This window comes from Haliotis rubra, unplaced genomic scaffold, assembly GCF_003918875.1.
Source record: "Haliotis rubra isolate DU_JTF1 unplaced genomic scaffold, ASM391887v1 Scf108, whole genome shotgun sequence".
Classification (NCBI taxonomy): domain Eukaryota; kingdom Metazoa; phylum Mollusca; class Gastropoda; order Lepetellida; family Haliotidae; genus Haliotis; species Haliotis rubra.
The window spans coordinates 1441916-1461910 of record NW_025764981.1 but is presented as its reverse complement, the minus strand read 5'-3'; the positions used below and the strand labels follow the sequence as shown (position 1 = coordinate 1461910).

Below are 19995 nucleotides of genomic sequence, written 5' to 3'. Positions count from 1 at the left end.
TCACTCACTCTTGCTGTTGATCACTGTATTATCTGGGCGATTATTTACAAACCGTCGCCATATAGCTAGAATATTGCTAAAAGCGGCGTAAAACCAAACTCACTCACTCACTCACTCTTGCTGTTGATCACTGTATTATCTGGGCCATCATTTACAGACCGCCGCCATATAGCTGGAATATTGCTAAAAGCGGCGTAAAACCAAACTCTCTCACTCACTCTTGCTGTTGATCACTGTATTATCTGGGCCATTATTTACAGACCGCCGCCATATAGCTGGAATATTGCTAAAAGCGGCGTAAAACCAAACTCATTCACTCACTCTTGCTGTTGATCACTGTATTATCTGGGCCATTATTTACAGACCGCCGCCATATAGCTGGAATATTGCTAAAAGCGGCGTAAAACCAAACTCACTCACTCACTCTTGCTGTTGATCACTGTATTATCTGGGCCATTATTTACAAACCGCCGCCATATAGCTGGAATATTGCTAAAAGCGGCGTAAAACCAAACTCACTCACTCACTCACTCTTGCTGTTGATCACTGTATTATCTGGGCCATTATTTACAGACCGCCGCCATATAGCTGGAATATTGCTAAAAGCGGCGTAAAACCAAACTCACTCACTCACTCTTGCTGTTGATCACTGTATTATCTGGGCCATTATTTACAAACCGTCGCCATATAGCTATAATATTGCTAAAAGCGGCGTAAAACCAAACTCACTCACTCACTCACTCTTGCTGTTGATCACTGTATTATCTGGGCCATTATTTACAGACCGCCGCCATATAGCTGGAATATTGCTAAAAGCGGCGTAAAACCAAACTCACTCACTCACTCTTGCTGTTGATCACTGTATTATCTGGGCCATTATTTACAGACCGCCGCCATATAGCTGGAATATTGCTAAAAGCGGCGTAAAACCAAACTCACTCACTCACTCACTCTTGCTGTTGATCACTGTATTATCTGGGCCATTATTTACAGACCGCCGCCATATAGCTGGAATATTGCTAAAAGCGGCGTAAAACCAAACTCATTCACTCACTCTTGCTGTTGATCACTGTATTATCTGGGCCATCATTTACAGACCGCCGCCATATAGCTGGAATATTGCTAAAAGCGGCGTAAAACCAAACTCATTCACTCACTCTTGCTGTTGATCACTGTATTATCTGGGCCATTATTTACAGACCGCCGCCATACAGCTGGAATATTGCTAAAAGCGGCGTAAAACCAAACTCACTCACTCACTCACTCTTGCTGTTGATCACTGTATTATCTGGGCCATTATTTACAGACCGCCGCCATATAGCTGGAATATTGCTGAGTGCGGTGTTAAACAACAAACAAACGCTCCAATATAAGAAACCAAGACCAAGCAAATTTCATCCAATCCCCATTTGGCCCCTAGATGTACGTCATTCAGTCCTTTCTCTCTGTGCAGGGGTGGTGAGGTAGCCTAGTGGTTAAAGCGTTCGCTCGTCACGCCGAAGGCCCGGGTTCGATTCCCCACACGGGTATAATGTGTGAAGCCCATTTCTGGTGTCCCCCCCGCGTGATATTTCTTAAACATTGCTGAACGCTCATGTCAGTCACTGGATTATCTGGTATAGTTTGTTGGTTGTTGTTTAACGCCGCATTCAGCAATATTCCTTCTGTCTGTAATAAATAATCGATTCTGGACCAGACAAGCACTTTGGATACGATGACATGTGTCAACCAGGTCAGCGACCCAGCGACCCTGCTCACCTCTCACGACAAGCATGGGTTGCTGAACTTATAGTAGCACTGTCATTGTCAAGTAAATGTTTCTATTATAGAATGTTTAAATCCCATATATACAGAGAGAATTATATGTTTTCACTAAATATCAAGACATTTCGAAAGGCTTTTGCTCTGTTTAGGTGTTCCTCACATGACTTGGCAATCGAAACAGGGAGATATCATAAAATAGAGAGAGAAAATAGAATGTGTACATTTTGTGATCTTAATTGTGTAGAAGATGAATATCACTTCCTCTTACTTTGCCAATTCTATTGTGAGTTAAGAAAAAAAAATGTCCCAACATATTATTTTGTATATCCCGATAGGGTGAAATTTTCTTTGTTAATGAGTACTGATGACAATGTTCTTGTCCGTAAGTTGTCAACCTTTATCTATCAAGCATTGTCTCTAAGAAATAAACATAATAATTCATAGGCTGCATGTACTCATATTATTATTTGATATGATATGGTATGATGGGGTGCGATATTATATGATATGGTATGATACATGGTATGATATGATGTAATATGGTGTGTTATGATATGATGTGATACGACAAAGTATGTGTAATGCGATGTTTTATGATGTGATACATTTTGATGTGATATGACATATTGTGATGTGACTATATTATTCTCTTCTATAATATTGTGTACTATGTTCTTGTATACTATGGGCCTGTGGCCTTCAGTATGAATAAAGATTGACTGATAACCACGCCAACAATGGTGCTTCCGTGGTGCTTGAGGGTGCTTGAGTGCAAATGATATTGCTTCTTAAACACTAAGAACATAAACGTCCATCCCATCTTGTGTCATGAATATTGCTAAAAGCGTCGTAAAACTAAACTCACTCATTCACTCTCTCTGTCCAAGGGCTGACTCATCCAACTGGGAATGTTAGACATGGCGTCAAGGCTTTATCTATAGCTGTGTCAACGGGGCGGACACGTGACGCTATCTACGAGAGACTTACAGTTATCTGTGCCCTATTAAACCGGTCTGTGGGATGTTTGAAGTAACTAACGGGGCTAGGTGTAAAATATTCTGCTAAATGTCTCATTTACTGTTATCCAGGTTGATAAAACAATATTTGACTGTATTAACTTGGTAACGTATGTCTTAATCAAGAAATGCTGGAGTGAGTGAGTGAGTCTTTCAATCAGCCTGAGATTTCTCTCAATCTTTCTACGTTTATTTGTTGTTTTACGCCGCACTCAGCAATATTCCAGCTACATGGCGGCGGTCTGTAAATAATTGAGTCTGACACCCAGTGATCAACAGCATGAGCATCAATCTACGCAACTGGGATACGATGACATGTGTCAACCAAGTCAGCGACCTGGTTGACACACGATCCCATTAGAGAAGGTTTGACGCTGCAATGAAGAGTGTTCCAGTTAAAAGACGCAATCGTAACTACTCGCCTCTTTCCGTAACCTGCAAGAAGACTCGTACCCCTATCGTACGCCATTATTGCCAAGAATCGTGGCAAACCAATCAAATCGCGCGTAGTAAAACGCATGTCGAAGCATGAAAATGGCGGCACCGTTGAACTTTGAAACTTCGCTTAACTATCCAATGCACACTTTAAACATAACATTTGAGCTAAAAGATCAGCAACTTTAAACACTGAAACATATTTACAAAGGGAATGACTGTATTGCTGTTTTGCCCACGGTATATAGGATATACTGGGAGCCATGTGTGGAAATTCAGAGTTATCTTTCCTTGAAAATAGTACTAGACTGTTTTCATCTCCATGCCTTTTGCGCTTAGACAGGGCCCAGTCGTAAAGATATGGCCACGGGAGGAGTACGAGACGCCATCCGGCTTGCCGGAATGACACGAGTAGTTAGGAATGTTAAAAGACGGCGTGTTAGCTCAGTGTGGGAGGAAGTCCGGAAGTAACGCGGACGTTAACCACTTCTCTTCGGTGAAACCAACGGGCACATCATGGGGCTGGCAAACCAATAAACATTAACTGACCAAATTGGGATTCGACACAAAAAACGTAGCTCCCGGTATGCCGGAAGTTTCCACATGCGCATACATCCCCATTTTTTAAGAGTGTGCAAACCCCCACCCCCACTCCCTTTCTCAAAAAGCTGTATCCGACCCTGTAACCCTTCACAGGTCATTCATTAATCCAGGATTTGTAAGTTCGGGTTATTTCATTCGAACAGCTAGTATCGCTTGGATAAACGAGGTTTTATTGTTCATCATTTTCACGAATTTGTCTGAGGGTCGGCGCAGATGAGAGAGCTAAAAGATGATAATTGGTTGTTGCAGGGAGACTATATAACGATGTAGATTATCCCTGGTTGTTGTAAATCATTACGTAAACTATTAAAATTCCCGGCACAAAAGTGAAAGAGGAAAACTTCCTGATGATATGCACAACCTACTGAGCTGGGTCAACAATAAAGAACGAAAACTTCACACAAAATGGCGGTCGAAAATGGTGGCTTTCCTGTCGATTGCGTCCAAGGTGTGTTTGCTGAAGTGTTACTGTATTTGGAAACATTTGAGACAGAACGACGCAGAACAAATAGATGTAAAGCTCGGGGATCGATACACAGGGAAGCTGCTGAAGAGGCCCTCCGGAACCACAGGGGCGTGTCATGCTTAGAATTGAGTGAGTGAGTGAGTTTGGTTTTACGCCGCTTTTAGCAATATTCCAGCAATATCGCGGCGGGGGACACCAGAAATGGGCTTAACACATTGTACCCATGTGGGGAATCGAACCCGGGTCTTCGGCGTGACGAGCGAACGCCTTAACCACTAGGCTACCCCACCGCCCTCATGCTTAGAAACAGCGTTAGAAAGACATATAGGTATATAGACCCTACCCTAGTACTATATAAAAGGATAGTACTAGGGTAGGGTCGATATACCTATATGTCTTTCTAACGCTGTTTCTAAGCGTAACACGCCCCTGTGTTCGGAACTTTAAAGTGAGATTGAACATTTCAAGGCAGATAAACCTGCACAAAGGCTGACTGCGTTGAAGGCGGACTGGACTTCATTATAGGCGGACCTGACTACGTTAAAGGCGGACGAGAAAAAATGCGGGCCAGACTTCATTGAGGACGGACTTGACTGTATTAAAGGCTCATGAGAATGCATTATAGCTAATAAGGCTGTATTAAAGGCGGACTAAAGGTGTACTGAAAGCGAATAAGGCTGTATTAAAGGCGGACTAAAGGTGTACTGAAAGCGAATAAGGCTGTATTAAAGGTCACATGCAACCCAAAAATCAAACATAATTAAAACACAATTATCACTTATTCATGACATATAATATACATTGCTGGTTACGGAAAAATATATAAACAAAATTATAAGCGTACAATCGCAAATCGAAAGTGCAAAATTGTGTACTTCGGTTTACTTCCCAAGAAACGAAGCAGCCGGGATACCGAACCCAGTCAGAGCGGGTGGGTGTGCACTCAAGTGTAACGGCTGGTTCATTTGCAGATGCCTTCACGGCTAATTGTGTGTACATATATATAGAGATGTTGGGTTTTGTAAATACATGCTCATTTTGTGTGTATAACATTTTGCAATCAACAGACATCATAACATGTCATGTGTTCAAGTATCACACTTGCCTGTCTGTGTAATTACATAATATGACAGAGACCGAACTCGGGCCATAAATCAATGCATTTTGTTTATGGTGTATAGCCTGATTGGTGTTAAGTTCAAATTGCACGTGGTCAGTGATAGCAGCTGTGTATTGAATATTGTCATTAGCAGACAGGCAGGCAGACACACAGGTGTCAATAAAACAAGACATTGAGTTTTGTCTGTGACAACGACTTATCTATATCACAGTTAGAAATTCTGTCAACGCTAAATAATGACATTGCTTTTAAGTATCGAACTGAGAAAGTGTCTCGGTAAGAAGAACGTGTGGTGAAATAGACAAATGAAATTATATAAACAGTTAATTTACTGTCATAACATATAAAAAGCTCGCGCCTGTGAGATATCAACAAAACATTAGAAAAATAGCTCACACCAAAGCCTTCACCGAGTATTCACCCGACAACCCGCTTCCAAGCTGCGCGAACCTATTTACTTGCGCACGTTCTATGAGCGCAGTCATGCAGCTGTTGAAACCCGTTTTCCCCAGAAAGGTCTGGGGAAAATTAGTGAAACGTTTGAACTCCGATTTCGCGCGTTTTTTTTCATCGCGTTATTTTTCAACTTTATAAGTTGAATTTGCATTTTTGACGATTTGTTTCGGTATGTCCATACCGAAAGGTATCAGAATCTGCAAAGTTGTGTTTTACGTTGCATGTGACCTTTAAAGGGGCACTATGCTGGATCAAAGGCGGATAAAGCTGCAATACAGGCAGACCAGGCAGCATTGAAGGCTGAGTGGACTGTATACGTGAGTGATTGAGTTTAGTTTTACGCCGCACTCAGCAATATTCCAGCTATATGGCGGCGGTCTGTAAATCATCGAGTCTGGACCAGACAATACAGTGATCAACAGCATGAGCATCGATCTGCGCAATTGGGAACCAATGACATGTGCCAACCAAGTCAGCGAGCCTGACCACCCGATCCCGTTAGTCGCCTCTTACGACAAGCATAGTCGCCTTTTGTGGCAAGCATGGGTTGCTGAAGACCTATTCTACCCCGGATCTTCACGGGTCTGACTGTATTAAGGTGGACTATGCTGTTGTAATGGGGGACTAGGCTGCATTAAAGGCGAACTAGATTGCATTTAAGGCGGAATGAATAGTGCATTTAAGGCGACTAAGGCTGCATTAAAGGCTGACGATGCTGCATCAAAGGCGGATGAAGCTACACTAAAGGCGTATAAGCTGCACTACAGGCGAACAAGGTTGCAGTAAAGGCGGACTAGACTTTATTAAAGAGATGACTGAATAGCTACTAGGGCTTCGCAATGTAACCGGTTTACCGGTATTTACCGGTTCAGACATGAAATCGATACGTATTGCGATACGCTGATCGAAAACCGTTATTTCAAATGCATTCGGAAAACTTCGTAACACACGTAAGTTAAGTTCGGTTTGAAGTTGTGTTGTTAATATCTGTTCAAGTGCTTCGCAATATTTTAAATCTGAATGTTTTAAATATTTACTCATTAACGACCAGTGATCTCTGATATGTCCTGACCAGGTCATGTTCTTGTCTAAAATCTCAGGGCTTTTTTGAGACTAGAGAAAGTAGTTCAAACTAGCAGCCACTGTCTTGATGCTAAATTGTTCTTTTCCTTGTTTCATTTGTGACAAATATTATTTTTTTGTCATAATTATAAGTTTTTGTCAAAGCTTAATCAAGCATAGTGATTTTGTTGTGTTTTTGCCTTACAAGTCAAGCATTAACTTCACGATAAGTATTTTTTTACATCGCAATATATACTTTCGCATCGCAATATGAAAATTCTCTGCAATACCCACCCCTAATAGCTGCATTCGTCATTGAGGGGACACGGAGATACTAAGAGATACAAGTACTCAAAATGCCACAAGAGCGCATACAATTCGGTTACAGTTTCACAAAAGTGCGCAGTCAGAGTGACATAAGCATAAAGCACGTGTTCTTTAACTCCTTATCACATTGTCAGTATACACAGACCCACTGACCTATTGAAGCTGGTGTTTACATTTGACATAAGACATACAAGCCTTGGCCCTGGCTATCACTTAAATGGGCAATAGTTTACTTGAAGTTGCCATTGAAAGAATGTTTCATATTAAAAACAACGTGATTGACGGTAACTTATATAGCCTTGGCTATACAAACAGACCTCGTTCTTGAACACTGGACACATGTGGACACAGAGATAAATGTGTAAACACAGCTCACGTGTTTAGTTCTGGAACTTTCACGGATCCCACACCTAGCCTGTAGATAACAGTTATCACATGAGCGATACACAGCAACACGTATTGACACGATACGGCCCCGAGGAGTATACTCTGTCACAGTGACAAGGCTGAACCGTTTTTCTTATGTCTAACGTGAAAGTCTCATGTAGGAGAGAAACACAAAGTGGTACAGGTTTTTGTAACCTAAATCACAGTAATGGTGCTGAAAAACCAAGTTTAAGAAACAGGGCGACACTGGGATTCGAACCCCACCATTGGATCCTGGCAATCCCAAGGAACGCAACTCTACACAGTGAACTCCGAACCTTCCAGCGTGATTAGAGAACATGAATGCAAGCTTTTCTTGATTTATCTTTGTATCATAGATTAACCTCAGGTCAAGAACAAACCAGGCTGCGATCGAAAAAGCTGTAGTTTTGTAGTGTTATTTTGTTTGTTTGGTGTTTAACGCCGTACTCAGCGATTTTCCAGTTTTATGGCAGCGGTCTGTAAATAATCATGTGATAATCTAGTGAATGATAACATGAGCATCAAACTAATGAGCAATTTGGAAACACTGACAATCATCAAGTCAGCGAGTCTGACCCCAAACCCTCCACCACCCCCATCCCACCCCCATTAGTCGTATCTTACAAGTATTAGTTGCTGAAGACCAATTCTAACACAGCAGTAGAAGTAGCAGTAGTAGCAACAGCAGTAGTAGTAGCAGTAGTAGTAGCAGTAGTAGTAGCAGTAGCAGTAGTAGTAGCAGTAGTAGTAGTAGTAGTAGCAGTAGCAGTAGTAGTAGTAGCAGTAGAAGTAGTAGCAGCAGCAGCAGCAGCAGAAGTAGTAGGAGCAGTAGTTGTAGTAGTAGTAGTTGTAGTAGTAGTAGTAGTAGTAGTAGTAGTAGTAACAGCAGCAGCAGCAGTAGTAGTAGTAGTAATAGTCGTAGTAGTAGTAGTCGCAGGAATAGCAGTAACTATTTGTAGGGTAGACTAAGCCTCGCTTATGAGCGCTCATCCTGTTGGAAAAGTACCAACGGCTCGGTTCCTTCCAATAACTAAAGATTGTACGGACGCTTTGAACACTTTTGCTAATTGCGCTGTCTTGTGAAAACGGATATGTGGTTTGTAAGGATTTCATTCCTTTTTGAATTCCTTCACTGTCGATATACAATAAAATATTTACCACAAAAACACGAAATATAGACGCTTTGTTTTGAGGTGGTCGTATTTGCCGGAGGTTCCAAACGAACAGCATTTCATTCTTGAATGAAATCACCACTACGTTGCCTTCACCAACAAACAACTTAACCTCTCTAACTGCAACGTCAGACTACGTCAAAAGGAATCATGTAATCTTGTGTTTTCATAACTATTACTTTAGCTGAAAGTCTATATATGAACTTAGAACCAGCCTGGCCATAATTACACGCCTTGACAACTTTGATACACGAAGATATTTTCTGTTCATTAGTGATGTCTTCAGCAGCGCATCTATCGCAGAACTTCTGCCACACTGCACTTACATACCGATTCTCTGGAGAGGCACATGTGAAAGTAACATAATATGCGATCCAGTATCTCTTATACTGACAAGACTATGACCTTTTTGAGGCACTAAATGTTCCACAAATGGCAAATATTACCTATATTAGAACGATATGTAATGATTGAATCATAACATCTTGACCATCGATCCAAGCATGGGATACTATGATAGTCAAAGAAGTGAGCGAACCTAATCACCGATCCGTTTGGTCCCCTTTGGCGGCAGGTTGCTGAAAGGACCAGGAATCCCTTTAGGGAACTCTATTATTATTGTAGGACTGGTGCGTCCTATAACGGTCCAAGAATTAAACATCCGCGGTTTCAGGCCCGTTTTGCATGACACATGATGGGATGGACGTTTATGTTCTTAGTGTTTAAGAAGCAATACCATTTGCACTCATGAACCCTCAAGCACCACGGAAGCACCGTTGTGGACGGGGTTAGAATTGGTGTTCAGCAACCCATGCTTGTCGTAAGAGGTGAGCAGGGTCGCTTGGTCGCTGACCTGGTTGACACATGTCATCGTATCCAAAGTGCTTGTCTGGTCAAGAATCGATTATTTATTACAGACAGAAGGAATATTGCTGAATGCGGCGTTAAACAACAACCAACAAAGTATGCCAGATAATCCAGTGACTGACATGAGCGTTCAGCAATGTTTAAGAAATATCACGGCGGGGGACACCAGAAATGGGCTTCACACATTGTACCCATGTGGGGAATCGAACCCGGGCCTTCGGCGTGACGAGCGAACGCTTTAACCATTGCGCCAGCCCACCGCCCAAGTCTCGAAGCAAAGCCTGAAATGAATATAATCCTGTAACTAAAGGAGACGTTATGCTCCTCAATAGCGCACTTTACGGGATAATACCATCCTCGATAATCTCCAGGGTATACGTTACGATCACCCCCCACTATACCCTGGATGCATCCACGGCTTGGGGCGATGATTTTATTACCTCCCTTTGCTGTTTTTTTTATCCAATCAGGTGTCTACGCTGGGAAGTTGAGCGTACCAATCACTACTCACTTTCGCGTCTTAAATTATCTAACCGTTTAAACTTGGCAACACAATTGATGCAGAGGTACTCTGAAAGAAGTAGAAGGAGTTCTTTCATATATTCTTTTTAAAGTTTCAGATCTGTGAATTTGTCTTTATTATTTCCCCAAAAATCTGAGTGGCACTGCGAACAAACCTTTGCAACTGCGACCGCAATCTTTGTTGACACTGGCAAGCTCGGTTGTAACGGCGGCTTAGCTGATTGGCTACTGTGAGAATGCGGAGCCAGCCAAGGGAGGTCAAAAATCGCCCCAATCATCGCGTATACCCGAAGCCATACTGATGTCTCGAACTAAAGCATCCAGGTTCCGAGTATAGTGGAAGAGTGATCGTAACGTATACCCTACAGTAAATGTGATTATCGCAACACTATAAAAAAAAAAAACTAAATCTAGAACATTTGTTTTGATAAATAATCTGACAAAACACATAGATTGAACCGTGCTCGTGTGTTTTACAAGTGTTATAACCTGAGGCATGCATCGCGTCAGGATTTCCTCCTACGTCAGGTTGTCACGTGATACAAGTGGTTTACTGTTAAAAGCGGAGTAAGCCTCCATTCACTAAATACAAAAAAGTCTCATCGAGCCAGCAGTGCGTGTATTTAAACAACTCACAAGACTATAGCAACACGGATAGAAAACTTTCAAACTTTCCCACTAGAGGACCACTGAGTGGACAATAATTAGTGGTCCTGTCTGTACTTCACTGGTCCAAGCTAACATTTGTAGATAACTTAACGTTCAATACAAAATCCCTGGCACCCAGGACCACTGCAAATTTATCATTTAGTGGTCCTGATGAATTTTCACTATCCAGGGACCACAGGACCAGCGTACATTTCGCACACTGTTACAAACGATGTTCAAGCTGGAAGATTTTGGAGGGAACCTCCAATGCCTACCTTCCGGTTGAATCTGTGACGACACCTAAAAACTGAGACGAGAACTGCTGACACCGTTTCTTGTTTAACTCATTGTAGAGTTGAGCTGTAGAGCATTGTAGAGCTCAGGTTGAGCTGTAGAGCATTGTAGAGCTCAAGCTGAGCTGTTTAGTTGAACGTTTATATATAGTGTCGTTTAAAGTGAAACATTAGGTTAAACCAACACGGTGAATTGGTCCAAGGTATATATCGATCTACGCAAATGGGATGCGATGACATGTGTCAACCACGTCAGCCAGCCTGACAACCCTACCCCGTTAGTCGTCACATGCGACAAGCATGGGTCACTGAAGATCAATTCTAACCCGGATCTTCGCGGGTGTATCATAATCGAATGGAAACGCAATACACTGGATGATTGAGGAATGATTGACCTACATTTGGGTTAACCGGACGTATACTGTGGACTACCCGGCATTGCAATATGGAAGAATGTATACGTCACAACCTTTTCCAACAATTAATATTCATCCCCTCCTTCTGCTTCTCCTTCCATGGAGTCGACTCCAACCTCCTCGTAGTCCTTCTCCAGGGCAGCCAAGTCCTCACGGGCCTCGGAGAACTCTCCCTCTTCCATACCCTCACCCACGTACCAGTGGACGAAGGCACGCTTGGCGTACATCAGATCGAACTTGTGGTCAAGACGAGCCCAGGCCTCGGCGATGGCGGTGGTGTTGCTCAACATGCAGACGGCTCTCTGGACCTTGGCCAGGTCACCTCCGGGGACAACTGTTGGAGGCTGGTAGTTGATGCCAACCTTGAACCCAGTAGGGCACCAGTCGACGAACTGGATGCTTCTTTTGGTCTTGATGGTGGCTATGGCAGCGTTGACGTCCTTGGGGACAACATCACCTCTGTACAATAGACAGCAAGCCATGTATTTGCCGTGACGTGGGTCACATTTCACCATCTGGTTCGCGGGCTCGAAACAAGCATTAGTAATTTCGGGCACAGACAGTTGCTCATGGTAGGCCTTCTCGGCGGAGATAACTGGGGCATAGGTAGCCAGAGGGAAGTGGATACGTGGGTAGGGCACCAAGTTGGTCTGGAACTCGGTCAGATCCACGTTCAGGGCACCGTCGAAACGGAGAGAGGCAGTGATGGAGCTGACGATCTGACCAATTAGGCGGTTCAAGTTGGTGTAGGAAGGACGTTCAATGTCAAGGTTACGGCGGCAGATGTCGTATATAGCCTCGTTGTCGACCATAAAGGCGCAGTCGGAGTGTTCCAGGGTGGTGTGGGTGGTCAGGATGGAGTTGTAGGGCTCCACGACTGCAGTAGAGATCTGGGGAGCGGGGTAGACAGAAAACTCTAACTTGGACTTCTTGCCGTAGTCGACGGACAGTCTCTCCATCAACAGAGACGTGAAGCCGGAGCCGGTGCCGCCACCGAAGCTGTGGAACAGCAGGAAGCCCTGGAGTCCAGTGCACTGGTCAGCCAACTTCCTGATACGGTCAAGGACTAGGTCTACGATCTCTTTGCCGATGGTGTAGTGGCCACGGGCGTAGTTGTTGGCGGCGTCCTCCTTGCCGGTAATGAGCTGCTCGGGGTGGAACAGCTGGCGGTAGGTGCCGGTACGGACCTCATCTGAAATACACAAACCATGTCACTAAAGTACTGCCGAAAATTCTAAAAAACTGCTTTTTCACATTTATATCTGCAATTTAGGTAGTTAATATGTGAAAGTATGAAATATCTGTTGAACTAAGTCTCTGTTCGGCAACTCACGGGTGTTGTACTGAAAAACCTCAAAACATCATCGGGAGGAAACCGCACATTCTTAGGTTCGAGGCGTGCCAAAGGGACACGATCTGCACAGCGAATAGCGGATCTCAGACGAAGAGAAAGGTCTAGTCACGTGAGATACAAATTAGGTGTTGGTGGGTAGGTGGGCATGGGGATGGGGGTGGATATTATATATTGGGTATTGTTTTGGCAAGTGTATTTTTCATGTCACCCCGTTTGTGGCACTGGTCACAATTTATTACAACTACCTGTGTTACCTGAAATTATCTTGTTTGATAATATTGATTTATATCTTGTGCCAATATGGCAAGCCGTTAGAAATTACTGACATTTGCAATCATTTTAAAGATAACTTATACTGAATATAAGATAGCTGGAAATGAATTAAACATAGGCCGTTATTCGTCAAGTAGAAATCCTTCTTCTACTTGGTGTGTGAATCGACACACTGTTAATACCGATTCAGAGGAGACTCCCCAACACTCTAGCAAGAGTATATAACTTCCATCTTTGGAACAGGTTCGATACAGCACCGTCACAAAGGAATACTTTATGGACCAAGCATAGCTTCCTTTCCCAAAGTAAATATTCACTTATCAAATTAGAAAGGTTGCGGTCGTTAAGACTGTTAAGGACCGTTGAAATAATCATGAATGGACACGTAATTACATGACTGTTGTTCATTTAGTGGGTGCCCGAAACACATCTCGACCTCGCCTCAGGGAATATCTCACTTTGAGAGAACACCTCTTCTAATATCAATCATTTCAGCCCTGTGTGGTCTGAAGCGCAACTGATATCGTGAGGGATCACCGAAGCAATGTCCTCAAACCGAAACAATTAGGGGCCATTGTGATCGATATGAAGCGAAAATCCAATATGGCGTCACAGACCCTACAAATCTCGTCTGCTGGCATCGTTTTGTGGTGTGCTCGTTATGTAAGCTAAAAGAACTTAAATCTCAATGACGCATTTTAGGCATTAATAATTCAGATATAAAATAGAGCGTGAGCTTGTTGAGATGTTATCTGCGTAGCCTGTTCAGGTTTAAGAAAACTTTGTGAAATCATGGCATCGGTGTGTCTTCTATGTCTTACTGGATCCCGGCGTACCCTTCTCAAATGTGTGTTTCACTGACAGTGTAGAACAACTCTGTGTGCGTGTTGGTGTGTGTGTGTCTAATTGCCTCTCTCTCTCTCACTCTCTCTGTGTGTATGTGGCTGTCTGTCTCTGCGCATGTGTGTGTATGCGTGTCAGTCTTTCTCTCTGTATTTGCGTGTCCATGTAATTGTGTCTGTAGGTGTGTCTGTTCCTCTGTGTGTGTGTCTAACAGAGAGAGAGAGAGAGAGAGAGAGAGAGAGAGAGAGAGAGAGAGAGAGTGTGTGTTTGTGTGTGTGTGTCTATCTTTCTGTGTCTCTGTGTGTGATGAAGTGCGTTTTCCTTACTTCCATTAAGAGGAGACAGCGCTTTCGACAATCACGCCAGATACCAAAGATACAGAATTCTCTAAAACTTCGCTACAACTAACCTACAACTGTGGGTTCCAGGTCAACAAACACTGCCCTGGGCACGTGTTTCCCCGACCCCGTCTCGCTGAAGAAGGTGTTGAAGGAGTCGTCCACACCCCCGATGGTCTTGTCCGCGGGCATTTGACCATCAGGCTGGATGCCGTGCTCCAGACAGTACAACTCCCAGCATGCATTGCCGATCTGGACTCCAGCCTGGCCGATATGGACGCTGATACATTCACGCTGAAAACAAATATTTCAATTTTTAGAACATATTTGCCAGCCAAATTAAACTCATCACCTAGCGAACAACTGAATATGGAACAAAAAGCACAAGATAAGCTGCGTATCTGCGTAGAATATGCAAATGCTTATATCTAGGCGTGTTAAGTGATGAGGTATTTTATTCTGCTGTCAAACCAAAATTCGAAGCGGTGTTATCTTTAAGTGGATTCAGTGTAAAAGTAATTCATCAGACCCACGCGTTCTCATCTGTGGTTAGAATTGATCTTCAACAATCCATAAGTGGCGACTGACGGGATAGGGTGATCAAGCTTTTGGTTTTGGTTGTTGTTTTACGCCGCACTCAACAATATTCCAGCTATATGGCGGCGGTCTGTAAACAATGGAGTCAGGACCAGACAATCCAGTGATCAATTGAATATTGACGAATATTGTCAGATATTGTAGGGTAGCCTTGTGGTTAAAGCGTTCGCTCGTCACGCCGAAGTACCGGGTTCGATTCCCAACGTGGATCCAATCCGTGAAGCCCATTTCTGGTGTCCCCCGCCGTGATATTATATTGCTGGAATATTGCTAAAAGCGGCTTAACTGAACTCAGTCACACAGACCGCCGCCATATAGCTGAATAGTGCAGACAAAACATCTCCGGGTCATGGTGACATGTTTGGCTGCCTGTGGTGGTTGGTTATTACGTTATAGAAATATTCTTTTAATTATTTATTTCTGCTGGCTGCGAAGTGTAGAACTGTTCAGAATTATGGTTATTAAGTAATTACTATCACTTTTCCCCTTCCCTTTGTCATTAGTGCCGCGGACATATAATCAAATATAGTCACATCTCATCTCATCCCTTACTCGCTATCCATTCTGCACGGCCGATCAAATCTGTTTTAACTTTCAAAATCGATATTTCCTTATTCCTATCATATTGTCAAAATAAATTAGAAAGGATTATTAAAAATAATCTGTACGTCCCCAACTGCGTTTATAATATCCCCTCCTTAATTCATTCAAGATTATCGGAGCGATAAGTGGATAACGCCTCCGCCCGTTACGCCGAACATCCGGGTTCGATTCCCATGTTACAGTATATTCAGCCATTTTTCTGGCGTCATTCATCGTCATATTGCTGGAATATTGCTACAAGAGGCGTGAAACAGTCATTCACTCATTACTTCCTTGAAGTGTCAAATATTTACAAGGGAAGATCCGGGTTACAGTTGATCTTCAGCAACCCATGCTTGTCGTAAGAGGGGACTAACGGGATCGGGTGGTCAGGCTCGCTGACTTGGTTGACACATGTCATCGTATCCCAATTGCGTAGATCGATGCTCATGATGTTGATCACTGGATTGTCTGATCCGCACACGATTATTTACAGACTGCCGCTATATAACTGGAATATTGCTGAGTACGGTCTGACTACCTGATCCAGTTCGTCGCCTCTTACGACAAGCACTGGTTGCTGAAGACAAACTCTAACCCGCATTTTCACGGGTACACAGCGTTATGTAACAGAAGTACTGTTCAAAGCGGCGTTAAACCCACCTCACTCACTAACACACACACTGGACTCACACTACATGGATTAAATACGTTCAGTCCACAACCAGGAGCACAGAGCGATCGCTTCTCTCAGTATCGATCCAACACTAGCTCCACGCTCTCCCGAACAGATTCGTAGTTTGTTTACAGGCGTCATAATTAACTGATGGAACAATACATGTCGAGGACACCTCCCTGAACTGATTTATCGGTGGATGGGGGTCGGGGGGGATAACGTTATTCTTGTGTCTGAAATTCCGTGTTCTGGTGTTAGGGGACGTGTTGCTGAAGAGTCTTTTAACCAATAACCGAATACAGTCTGGTGCCACCAGTTACGACTGCAGGTTGCCATGGTAACCATAAATCGTGAAATCTGCAATGCAGTGCAACTAGTTCTGTGGAGTGCTTGAGACGACAGGTTCTGACAATGGATGGATGGGGCTTGATGAATATTTGATGACCACAACAGGCAAACACTCGCGTAATGTGCAACAGCATGCTTCAACATTTGTTTAAAAGGATTACGAATATAAACCACCAGGCTGAAGAAAGTATACACTTAAAAATTCTATTTGACCCCAAAATTACAGACCTCATAACTTAAGGCGGATAACGGTCGCCGGCATAATGCTGACCTAAGGCCCAAAAGGGGTCTGTGGGGTATCATGTTCGTTCAAGCAGCAAAGTTGTGAGTACCGAAGCCCTCTTATGTTATGGCACTATTATACCTGCAAACTATCATCAATGGTGTGTCTGTGGTAGACTGTAGAACAGAAGCAACAGACACTCTAAGCTGAGAGGTAAATTATTACCAGAGTATAAGGGACGGTAGCCTAGTGGTTAAAGCGTTGGCTCGTCACGCCGAAGATCCGGGTTCGAATCCCCTCATGGATACAATATAACTCATTTGTGGTGTCCCCCGCCGTGATATTGCTGGAATATTGCTAAAACCGGGGTAAAACTAAACTCTCTCACTAAGGCTCAAAACACAACTGTGGTGCCAATATCAAATACAACCCCATAGAATAACTGGCTCTTGTTTCTTCCCTATATATCCATCGTTAAACATTGGTGTATACGATCTTTTGCTCGTCAGTATATTTATGTAAGCCAGGGATATTAATTCGAAGTAGACAGATCGATCTTCGTAACGGGTCAGGTGATTGTGCTCAGTCTGACATCGTTCTTCCGCTAGGCGGACAAATCGCAATATGTTCTACAGATCAGAAATAAAGCAATCGTATGATACAAAAAAAAAATGATTACTATCTCGACTGAACAGAAACATCAATGTACCGGATGATATTTACATCAGTGCCACTGTGATTGTTTGACGGAACAGTTATTCCTGCAGTTATTAGGTATTCGACAATTCAGCCATTTTACAGCCTCGTGAACAGACCACTACCATAGTTGAAGTCAACTATTGATCATTTATTCTCATATAAAGAGAAAAGCAGACGACTGTCACTTCACTGTGAGTAACGTTTGGGGCGAGATCTCGCGAGAGCCAGTTGTATAGGAATACAGGGCTATCATGTAACCTGTAAATGGCCTGGCAGGAACGTGTGCAAATACGCATTATTTCGGAAAGCGCACGTTACATCTCCAAATCATCATCATCATTATCATCATCATCATCATCATCATCATCATCATCATCATAACATCTTTGGTAGAGGCTCTGTAGTAGGTTACTCCAAATATAGTAACGTTTTGTGCACAAAAGCGTACAAAATGCGTTATAGTGATTGATATTGTTCAACACTTGGCTTCCAACAGTACTTTACTCAAATAACACATTTGGCATGGGATAGACAACTCATGGTTCTGGTCTCTGAACCCCACAAGCTTGGGTATTGCGCTGACAAACCTAGGGGCACAGGTTTCTGGGGGTGCCCCAAGGGGGTGCCCCAACTCTGCAACACACGGATATGGTGCTGGCCTACCTTTAAACTGATCAGCACGAACCGGGATTCGAAACCACGATCACGATCCGCAAACACATTGAAGGGACATAACTCCGGATGTATCTAATTGCGCAGCTCTAAACGACTGGGCCATCCGTGCCCCTCATTCGTCATTGGAATCGTTGAGTTCCGCGCATATTCATTCAACCACACAAGGCATCAACGGTACAACATTGGGAAACGTCTTTCACTGATGCATCTTGGGACAATGACACCACAAACGCCGTAACCATCACTGAACGTATATTCTATGTTGCTTATGCGGTGACGTCATAAATGGGTATATTAACATTACCACATCGATATTTAACCAATGAAAAAACCCGGCAGAATTGTTTTTTTTAGAAATTATACATTTAAGAAATGAATAATATCGTGATAAATGCAGAATGGAATATATGTGCATAAATTATCTTGAGACATCACAACGAATTTAAATACCTGTTGATACCTTTGAATTTTGACAGAATCCAAAACTTACTCTAAATGCAATAAACGAGAGTAGGCGTAAACACAAAAATTTAAAATAATGATTTCTGTTCATCCGGGAAATTTCGAGTCTCTGACATCGCCAGGCGGGGGTCCCTTAGGACGTTGATGCTTTGACATACATTATTGCAAAAACTGTGAAATGTTTTCAAATACAAGTATACCATGTACTGAAATTGAAAAGACATTCCTAATGTAAAACATTGTCATCCGTTTTGATCATCAACGATCAATAGATATCTAATTGTGACACTGCAACATTCTTCTTCAATAAATTATACTGATGATATTACTTGCATAAATCCAGAGTATATCTTTAGGAGACAGTGAGCAAAATACCCATTGGACTTAAGTCGTTACTCACCATATTGCAGTTTAAAGAGAAATCCTTGGAGTGGGTATTTAAACCGTTGCAGAAATCCTGTTCTCACACAGACATAAAGATCTACAGTGAGTCGGCAGGTCTGACGAAAATGAACGCCTAGCCATAGACGTCAAGTTTTATACATCTCAAAAGTAGGTCACCGCGGGCTAAATGTAACGAGTGTTTTGATTGGATGTTAGCTGGTACACTCGCAGAACGCATTATTGGCCACAGGTGGCAAGTGTTTCTTGGCTTAGGAGTGTGTTGTTCAAAATGTTGTCGCCTTTTTAACCTGCTGTTGTCGTGGGCAGGCCTTTAGTTAAATATACTCTAACGCCAGTGCAAACACATGCCGTGCATGCTGGTGTGAAGAGTTAATTCAGCGGCGGCTGATGTTATGTACAATGTGCCAGCAGAAAACACTCGGGGTCATGCACGTCTGCCGATTTGTAGTGGGAAAGCAGTGTTGCTGGTAAACATAGTACAGGTGTAAATGGTTTTGGTTCTTTCAGGGTTTTTTTCAGTTTTGCATCTTAGGGGCCGTTCATAATTTATGGCTAAGAGGGTGATGATGATTTTTATGGCGAAGCGTGTACAATGTGAACAACAACCCTCCTCCTAAATTTTATGTACAAAGTAAGTGACCCCCTATGCATGTCATGTACAAAATCAATGACACGCGCCCTAGTATATGTGTACAAAATGTATGCGCCCCTTCCCCAAAACGAAATGGGTGACCCCCCCCCCAAAAAATAAAAAAATAATAATAATAAAAAAATAATAATATATATCATCACCCCCAGCAATAAATTATGGACCGTCCCTTGTAAGGTGGGGTGCCTAGGGGAGGGGGTGGGGGTGTATGGGTTTGGATGGAAGCTGGGTACACGCCAAGGTGCATATACATCACATTGGATAGCGTGGTGATTGCTTCGTTCGTTCGATTCGAT

At 43.0% G+C, this 19995-nt stretch overlaps 1 protein-coding gene across 1 annotated transcript; it reads right to left on the bottom strand.

The window, feature by feature from the left end:
- Positions 1-10820: 10820 nt before the first annotated feature.
- Positions 10821-19174, bottom strand: LOC124281210 (tubulin alpha-3 chain-like). The gene is made up of 3 exons (XM_046717234.1): positions 19046-19174; positions 14455-14677; positions 10821-12767 (listed from the first exon to the last, which is right to left on the bottom strand). The coding sequence occupies exons 1-3, from the start codon at positions 19046-19048 to the stop codon at positions 11641-11643; spliced, it is 1353 nt and encodes a 450-aa protein (XP_046573190.1). The 5' UTR covers positions 19049-19174; the 3' UTR covers positions 10821-11640.
- Between the last annotated feature and the right edge of the window lie 821 nt (positions 19175-19995).

What these genes read in the sequence shown, in the direction of transcription:
- LOC124281210 (XM_046717234.1), bottom strand. An exon ending in CCTGGAACCCACAGTTGTAG is followed by an intron (nt 12,768 to 14,454) that starts GTTAGTTGTAGC and finishes TGTGTATTTCAG; the next exon opens with ATGAGGTCCGTACCGGCACC.